This window comes from Montipora foliosa, chromosome 11 (assembly GCF_036669935.1).
Source record: "Montipora foliosa isolate CH-2021 chromosome 11, ASM3666993v2, whole genome shotgun sequence".
In the NCBI taxonomy this organism is placed as follows: Eukaryota; Metazoa; Cnidaria; class Anthozoa; order Scleractinia; family Acroporidae; genus Montipora; species Montipora foliosa.
The window spans coordinates 13,257,302-13,267,106 of NC_090879.1; the positions used below are offsets into that span (position 1 = coordinate 13,257,302).

The 9,805-nt window shown below is 39.7% G+C and overlaps 1 protein-coding gene across 3 annotated transcripts in view; it reads left to right on the forward strand.

Moving 5' to 3' along the window:
* The first annotated feature begins 95 nt into the window (after positions 1 to 95).
* LOC137974937 (caspase-3-like) overlaps positions 96 to 9,805 on the forward strand; it is a 10,328-nt gene continuing 618 nt past the window's right edge. Inside the window, exons 1-4 of one of the 3 annotated variants that reach the window (XM_068821948.1) lie at positions 96 to 299; positions 4,843 to 5,152; positions 6,752 to 6,847; positions 7,898 to 9,805. The exon at positions 7,898 to 9,805 is cut by the window's right edge and continues 618 nt beyond it. In XM_068821948.1, coding sequence (XP_068678049.1) covers positions 246 to 299; positions 4,843 to 5,152; positions 6,752 to 6,847; positions 7,898 to 8,886 — 1,449 coding nt within the window. In that variant the 5' untranslated portion in view covers positions 96 to 245 and the 3' untranslated portion in view covers positions 8,887 to 9,805. Of the gene's footprint in view, positions 2,893 to 4,842; positions 5,153 to 6,751; positions 6,848 to 7,897 lie in introns of all 3 variants that reach the window. The other 2 variants (XM_068821949.1, XM_068821950.1) reach the window with 2 other exon arrangements.

The window sequence follows — 9,805 nt, forward strand, 5'->3', positions numbered from 1 at the left end:
TAAAAGGTCAAGTTATAATATGAGTAGGGGTATTTTTATCAGGATGCGGTATCCAGGATGCGGCCAACATAAGAACGTTACTAATGGCAAATTAACCTTGCTGGTGGAATCTCAAGACATCCGCTCCGTTCGTTCTCTTGCACATGAAATCTCGCTCAAGGATCACAATAACCCGCACTTCATGCTGACATACGTGCATTTCTATTATTCACCTGTCCTTAACAAATTGACGTGGTCTCAACCGAATGGCATTGCAGAGGCCATGGGCCATTCAATGGTTTTCAAGGGATGATGACATTGTAAGTGTTTTCGTTTGAGTGAGTAACCTCTGGCGTTTTCCATTCGACCAGACGGTGTCATTAAAAGTTCGATAATTTCATGTGGCGAATCGGGAACACCATTTTCCAGTTGGCCGCTCGAAACCAATCACATCAACGAGTATGACAGCAATCACACCCGAGGAGGAATGAACCAATGGGAAGGGATTTTCAGGTTGTTCCGAAATTTCTGAACTTCAGGACCACTTCGTGAGGTATGCCCAAATTTCCGAATTTGTCTCCGGAATATTTCATCTTGGGGAAGATGAGAGAGCGTGCTCAGCTTCCGGCGGCTACGATGGCTTGTTGGGGGATCATGGGTAATCAGGGCAACAAAAAAACAAGATGGCGGCCGCCTGGAAGCCGGTAATGCTCGCGAAACTGAACTTTGTGGAATTCTTTGCGGCTTTTCGCTCGTGAAAAGGAAAACTGGCATCAAGAATAGTTCTTTGGAGAACATTGGTGATTATTTGACAGCCATTCATGTTCATCTTGTAGTGTATCGTCAAAGTCATGCCACATTAATTTTTTATCGCTGCTGTGTCTGTGTGTTGGGGGATGTGATAACGATTCTAGGTATCCAGAAAAAATATTGAAGAGAGGACACGTTACTGGGGATTTGACATGGCATTACTTCCCCAAGGATCTAAAGGAAAGAGCCATTTGGGTGAAAAACATTTCGAAAGGATTAGAGGATTTTGTAGTAAGTGACTATAAGGTAGTGTGCTCAAATCACTTTTCCTCTCATGCTCCAACGCTTTACCTAATTGCCAGTGATAAGTCTAAACGCTCACCACGGAAAAGGAAAGTTGTAACCCGTAACGACAATGGCAACTCTCCTTCAAATGCACCCGAGAAGCGCTTACGTTTTCAAGAAGCACAGGTGCAGTGTATATATCAGCTTCACTTTTGAACAGCTTACGAGGGAACATGACGTCCGATTTTACACTGGATTGCCCTCTTCAAGTGCTTTTCGGTTGCTTTTCGAACAGTTGTCAGCAAAAGCCAGGGAAATGCATTATTGGGCAGGTGAAAAACATTCCCAAACTTCACACATTATGGCATCAAAGGTGATTAGAACAGCGAGAGCCTTAACTTTGGAGCAATAATTGTTTTTGTGCCTCATGAGGTTGAGGCAAGGCTTTCTAGTGCAAGACCTTGCATTTCGTTTTTCAGTCTCGGAAAGCATAGTATCTTCCATCTTTACTACTTGGGTGAAGTTCATGTGTAAAGAATTACAATGGCTTATTTTGTGGCCTGACAGGTGTATAATACAGAGGGCCAGACATGTTTCTCAAGTATTATCCTAAATGCCGTGTGATCATTGATTGCACCGAAGTTTACATAGAAACACCTTCTAGCTTAGAAATAGTTGCAATGTGTTGGTCAAATTATAAGCAGCATTATACTGTTAAATCTTTGATTGGCATTACCCCCAATGGTGCTGTATCATTTGCATCTCCAGTCTATGGTGGAAGGGCTAGTTATGCGTTTATTGTCAAAGACTGCAGGTTTTTAAATTCCCTCTAGCCTTATGATGAAGTAATGGCTGACCGGGGTTTTAAAATTCACGATTTACTTTCATTTCATCAATGCTTTCTGACCATTCCTCCTTCTAAACACACAAACTTGCAAATGTCACCCAAAGAGGTTAAAACAACATCAAGGATTGCCAATGTCCGAATTTATGTTGAGCAAGCAATTAAAAGAATTAAGGTAATTCCCTTGAAATTGTTCTACTATCAAACTTTTTTGGAAACTTGGCATAATTAACATTCATGATATGAACATTAAAAAAATGCAATAAAAAAATGGGGTCACCGTGCTTGTTTCCGCGTCAGCAGGCTCTTAAAATGGGGTATTTTTACTGTTTTCGCGTTAAAAATTCGAATCACCTTCATACAGAATTAAGTCTTGGTTACTTCAAAGACACAAAATTTAATTTAGAAAATAAAGCTTCTTTTATTTACATAAGCAGTAATGCTTCATTTACGCCGACTTTGATTCCCTGGTTGTGGGAATAGTGCACTTTTTGGGACAGTTCCGTGGTTAGCTTGAAGTCCTTGCCTTGGGGAAATTACACCCAGTACAGAACTGCTTTCCAAAAAAAATTCATCTTCTACTATCAAACTTTTTTTCTTCTTCAAATGTTTTCTTTATTAGACTGTTCTTTGCAAATACCTGAAAAAAAAATCGGGGGTCACCGTGCTTGTTTGAGAGAAAAGGAGCATTTATTTCGCTATCGGGCTTAGTTTGAGCGAAATCTCTTACGTTTTGTATGCGCACGTGCTCGTGTGCGCGCGCTAATGACGCGAAAATCGTGCCCAGTAGGGATGCGCAATGCAATACTAAGGAATTACCTTAAACACTTCCTTATTCTTAAAAGGGAACTTCCCATCAGCCTATTGCCACTTATAGATGATATTGTTATTGTTTGCTCTTCCCTTAGCAACCTGAATGAACCCTTATCCCTGTGAACGGACGTTTACCCTATTGCCAGGACAACTAATGTGGAACTGTTCTTCCTTAAGAGGGTATAGAAGATTCTCTTGCTTGCCAAAGACTGTGAGCCTTGGTTAGTTTTGTGTTAAGCCTGATTCTATGTTGCACTTAAATCAGTTAACGTATGTTTACTCCTGGTCACTCATATTCTGTATCTTGATTGTCTGGACCAGGATTTACATGTGTATTCTTTGTACTGCTTTTAAAATAAAACCTGTTGTTGTTACATTTCTTTGACTTTCATGCCTGGGAGAATTTGCAGGTAGGAAGAGAGAGTATGTAATCTACAGGGGTTGTGTGCACAACACACCTAAACTGAAGGTTGACCAAGCAAGCAATGATTGTTTAACCCAAAAGAGAACTCTCTCAGCCAAGATGTTTATTCACTACAAGTAGTTTTAAGTTCCATAATGCAAACACAAACTTTGAACTCAATTGAAACACCTACTTTCCATTAAGTGACTTTAGAAGTGAAACGACAGACCAAATATAAAGACAGCATTACTAGTCTTGTTTCTTGTTTTTGTTCCAGATCATTGTAAGGTACATTGTCTAATCTTAGAGACTGTCATTGTTCAGGGCAAAGGTGATTACAAGAACTACAAATAAATGACTGAGGACAAGATTTCTCGTCAATCTTCAAACAGCCCCAATGATACCACAGGGAACAAGACTCACACTGCAGACTATTTTCATTACAATTGTCAAACTCCTCAAACTCCTCAGGTTCTAAACAGAGACTGTCACAAAGAGGGCAACAGCAAAGGGGTCTGAACCCAAGAATTACCCTTTGCAGATAAGTCTTGAAAAATAATACAAGGTTTGGAAGAACTTGCTGCCAGAACTCTCTTTCAAAATATATAAGTTCAACAAATGGATCCCCTTTACCTGTCCAAACAACAAAAAACAGTCTCTCTAAGCCTGACATAGCCATCTCCCCTGTAATTTGGGTGTAATATCTGTGCCCTCTTTTTAGCCTAAGCTTTCCTTCATGCATTTCCAAATATTCTATCTTATCCCAAACTTCTGAAATAAGCATTCCTCTCACTGAGTAGGGACACTTGTATTCCATGGCAGTTTCACCACAGTAGTCACACACTACTTCTCCTGACAATTTGATCAATACCTAGACTTTATGGGATTCATGCCTGATTCTCTGTGAGGGAGTCACTGCAGCTTTTAAGAGGGCACCTTCAGAATTTATGGTCTTCACATAGACCTTATGAACAAACCCACTTTTGAAAAACGAGAAGGCCTTCCTAACCTAATATTGGCCAATGTAGTCTGTTGAAAATGCCTTGTTCTCTAAAATATAGCCGAACATATGCCCAATATGAACTTTTGGCTGCTTAAACACGTTGTCCTCCCAACCTTCCATCTCCAAGGGATCTTCTGTCACACCAAAACACTTAAATATGTCACTGTTGTACTCCCTTTGTAGAGTAAAAAGAAGAGTCTCTGTAGTTTCTTTTATGGGCAGGTTTTGCTCAAATGCTACTGACGCACGGGCTGCTAAATCAGCATGATTACCGTGGCACGTTAACGCTCTCTGTTGCAGATAAAACCTTAGTTCTCCGGTGGAAAGATCAAGGAAATCCTCCAAGTGTTTTGCCATGATCGCATATGCAGCGTTCCCCTCGGACGTTCCACATTGTAGTAGATGAAAGCTCCTTTCTGTACTTGTTAATGTCAGAATAATTACGAATGTTCTCCAAAGAATCATTTTTTTATGTCAATTTTCCTTTTCACGAGCGAAAAGCCGCAAACAATTCCAAAACAGATTAGTTTCGCGAGGGTCTTCGCGAGCACTATCGGCTTACACGCGGCCGCCATCTTGTTTATGTTTACCCGGATTTCCCATGATCCCCCAACAAGCGCGAAGCCCTCTATGGACTATGGAAAATGGCCGTTATGAGATCATAACAGTTCCTCGGGTCTTCAAGGGAAAATCCCTCAATCGTTTTCGTGGAAGAATTTTTTGGCTTCCTCTCCTTTATGCGAGGTTATCGTTCTTGTTTTTTAGGAAATGGATTCTTTTCATCTTGGTGGAAGACTGATCAAAAACAGAATTGCAATTCTAAAGGATTTGGAACCTTCGAAGTACTGGAACTATCTCTATCAGGAAGGAATTTTCGATATGGATGATATGGATGAAGTCAAGGCCGAGAAAACAAGGAAGAAGAAAGCAGAGGCGCTGTTAGAGAAAGTGGAACGTTCAGGTCCAGAGGGTATCGCTGTCTTCACTGACACCTTACGTCAAATTCAACCACATTTGTATGACTTGTTACAAAGAATTGGAGATTCACACGAAGAAGGACAGCAAATTCAAAAAGGTAAATTAAAGACACACATATCTGTGGTAACTCTCTGTGATAGTAAGGGAGGTGAAATATTTTAAACAGCTGTTTTAGCATCAGTCATTTTCACAGATTATCCTGATGCATTCCTTTCTGCAATACAGAAATGAGCCATGCATGTTTTGAAATATCATCAATCCAGAACATCAGATGATATTTACAGTAAAAAGAATGCTAAAATTACAATAAATCTGTTCTTAAAATATATTCTTTAGGACTAGTCCCTTAGCTTTATTCATGCTAGGTAACAATAATTAATCTGGTAGGGAAAATGAGGTCTCCGTCAAGCAGTGCTTATCAAGGCACTGTAATACTTATACAAAAATTTGGTTTTATCAACGGAGTTGATAATGTAAATTGGTCACCGTACAGAGATTCTAAAAGCTGACGTTTCGAGCGTTAGCCCTTCGTCAGAGCGACAAAGACAAACCCTGTGCTTCACAAAGCGAGGGTAAAGTGGAAATTGCCAAAAATTCAGTAAGGATCTGTGGGTTATTATAAATGACCCTTCCATCAACCAACTTACAAGCAACACTAAACAAAGAGCATTTTCTCAATGCAACATTTAAACTTTAAAGGTCGCCACCAATCAATGCTCAAGAGAGAGTGATAGCTAGTCAGCATCAACATAATCTTGCCTAAATTAATTTTCCCCATGAAACAGTGAGAACTTTCTGGTTTCAGTATTTTAGCAGTTTCTGAGAGATTAGATCTGCTTTTCTTGCTAAGTGGATTCATTCAGTTATGTATATTTACATAAATCTCATCAAGTAAAGCTATGACCCTCGCAGGTATGGATGCAATTTCAGCAATTGCATAGAGAAGCCTGAAAGATTCAGGACTTCAATGGGATTTGAACCAGTGACCTTGCGATACCAGTCCGACGCTCTAACCAACTGAGCTATGAAGCCACTGACTTTGGGAGCTGGTCATTTGTGGGTTCTAATTTTCCCATGAGGAATGAATCAATGAATGAAATGATATGAAAATAATCACATACTGAACTGCGGATATGAAATCAAGTAAAGCTATGATCCTCGCAGTTATGGACACAATTTCAGCAATTGCGTAGAGAAGCCTGAAAAATTCAGGACTTTAAATGGGGTTTGAACCTGTGACCTTGCAAGGTCTCTACGCAAATTATTGCTGAAATTGCGTCTATGACTCAGTGCGAGGATCATAGCTTTACTTGATTTCATATCCACAGTTAAGTATATGATTACTTTCATATACCATTTCATTCATTTACATGAATCTATCATTGAATCTTGAATGAATATTGAATCCTTTATCGTCACTAAAAATTGAGGTTGATTGTGATCACGAAGGTTTAAGTCAGTCTTAAAGATGAATAAAAGTCATGTGATCCTGCTTCAAAATCGTTCTACCAGTAATTAAATGTTATCCTTTATCTTACATGATCTGGAATAACAGAATATAGAAAAAGGATCATTGGTAGATATACCAGTCTGCATAATTTAGGTTTATCATCATAATCTAACCCTAGCTTACTTTTAGTAGGTTTTTGGTGGTCCTGGGGTATGATATTAAACAGTTTAACTTTATTTTTCTTAGATTTAAACAAAATGGTTACTGGTACCCTACCTCAAATCACGCAACGGGTCACTGAAATGCATTTACACATGGAGCCTCGTCCATATGTTCACAAAGGTATTGTCAATATTATTTTTGTTAATTAACTTTGTTTTTTTTTTTTTTTTTTATGAAATACAGCATGCTTAAGGTGAAACAATACATTATTTTGTAAGATGTCAAGTCCAATGTTCCTCTTATTTAAGAGCTATCTTATGTAATAATCAGTCAGATGGTCATCTTTTTCAAAGGGCTAATCTTGGATATGGCATAAGAATTGGAGCCTTTGCTTTAGAATGGGTCACAGGTCACGTGTTTATTCAGCTGAAGTATAAGTCAGAGTGTATATTCAGAACTTCATCTTAAATTACTGTTTGTCCAGAATTCATTGATGGATGGTGTTTTCAGGGGTGTAAAGTGGCTTTCAATGTTGCGTAGTTTTTGAATCAGAAGGAATTGAAGATACAGGCCAGAATTTTTTAAGTCTAGTTTAGGGTGAATTGTGTTGCAAAAAATGCTCTATTACTGGGAAGGTCAACTTCACACATGCATCCAACTTTGCAGAAAGTATAACCCCTCCCTTAAAAGGAAACTCTGAATGCTGTTTCAAGCAACATGAAGAGACATTGTTGAATTAACCAGGAGTTCGTGAAGGTGGTTGTCAACTGCAGCATTCTGGTTGTAGGTATACTGAGTCCTGAAAGCCTAATACATGTGAGAATTAGCTCATCCACAATGTCCCATTTATATTACACAAATAAAAGGTAAGGAAGTAGCTATGCTTTTGTGACAACCATTTCACACATCATATAAAAATAATTAATATTCATGAATGGCTGATGAATATATAGACTTTTTGACTGCAAGCATGCAGCTTGTCATTATTATTACGAACGGACCTCTTTCATAATGGCGGCCAAATAACATATTCTTCTGTGTTAATGCTAACGCGCCTTTCTAGCCGTGCTACAACGAGCATTTTGTTTCAAAATGAGGGCAGCAGGTCTAATCAACATAAACAAAGGAATGTAAAGGTGGTGGCCATTTATGAAAGTTTCGTATACCGATCTCTGAAACATAAATTGTAATTATTGCTTTAAAGATTTTGGTGTTTTGTTCATTTTGCAGCTCTAGGTCCAGTTGAACATGGACAGGAGGGAAATGGCAGTACTTTTGATAGAAACGGTACTACAGGTGGCCAGGGAACTTTTGAAACAGAGAAAGTAACAAACCAAGATGATGCTTCACCTGAAGAACCTCTTATTATCCCCCCTACTGATACGACTAAACTTCCTCCACACATCCACCCAGATTCTGATGACGTTTACCCCATGACAGCAAAACCAAGAGGGATTGCTTTAGTCATAAACATAGAATATTTTGTTCCCAATAGTGAGAAAACTCAGAAGGAACGCGAAAAAGAAGAGTTAGACACTCGAGTTGGATCAGAGAAAGACCTTAAAGCTCTTCACCGACTATTTGGTGCTCTCGATTTCAAGGTCAGAATCAAAAGAAACTTGACAGAAACAGAACTGCTGAAAACTTTAGAGGATGTTTCTAGTGAGGACCACAGTGCATATGACTGTTTTGTTCTTTGCCTAATGAGTCATGGAAAGGAAGGGCAATTCTATTGCGCAGATGGAAAAACGGCCTCCATAAATAACATAACCAACTATTTCATCAATTCAAGTTGTGTAACTCTAAAAGGAAAACCAAAGCTTTTTTTTATCCAAGCTTGTAGAGGTAACGTGAAAGAGAGAGGCGTTGTGGTAGATTCGCCTAGCACTTATGGTCCACAGGAGGCTTCAGGTGAAGACGACGAAGACAGAGGTTGGTCTTTTTCATTTCCACAGGAAATCGTCCCTAATCGAGCAGATATGCTGATGGCATATTCGACTGTCAGTGGTTATGCTTCATTCAGAAATCCAGTCGCTGGAAGCCGATTTGTGCGATGCCTTGTGGAGGTATTCCAAGAAAGAGCAAACCATGAAGATGTACTCAGTATGCTTACAAAAGTGAATGATGAACTTGGTAAAATGGGTGAAATTGACCAGAAGCAAGTGGGACAACCCACTTCAACGCTGCGAAAGAAGGTTTTCTTTTGGCCAGGACTTTAGGGCCTCCAACTGCAAGTTTGAAAATCATGTAAGATAAAAAATCGATTATGCATATGGCCCACTTGCTGTAAAAATTTGTCGAAACTGAAAGACAGGCATATAAACTGCTTCAAATCGCAATAAAGTAGCTGAACACTTAATAACAATGATTGAAACAGCGCACGTAGATTTAAAAGGCTGCAAGGAGCATGTAATTACAGGTGCATGAACTAAATTACTCACGTAGACTCAATACATGTACACGCGAGAAGCACAGTGTGCAACCTCTAACAGCCTACAATTGAGCATATGATGGATGAAGAGATCAACGCCTGAATTCGCAGTGCAGCGGTTACCTGTAAGACAACTGAGGAAGAGTATTTGACTGCAGAGATCTAACCGTTGAGACCAAAGTTGAGGTCTATCGTCAATGTGACACACCTCTCCTTGCGTTTGGTAGTGAATCATGGATCATAAACACCTTAAACAGCTTCGGGACATTAAAGGTGGGCAGACGCGAGGGGTCATGTTGCAGCGACAAAAAACTTGTGTAGTGCACACTGAGGCGACATGTAGCAGGGATGTGTAGCGGGGACAAAATCACAACATGTGCACACACATGAAATGTTGCAGCGACATGTCCCCTCGTGGCAACTGATACTTTTATAATTGTGAAACACCAATTTGGGGGTGATTTTGTCCCCGCTACGTGTCCCTTGAAGTTCGACAAGTTGAACTTCATGGGATACAGATCGCTGCAACAACCATGTCCCCGCTACACGACCCTAATGCATGTCGTCTCAGTGTGTACTAGACACCTGTTTGTCGCTGCAACATGTCCGTGACACATGACACTTTGTGTCTGCCCACCTTTAGAGGAGGCTAGTGTAGAAGGTAATTAAATAAAACTAATCAAAACACGCCTGCGTTGGATGGGACA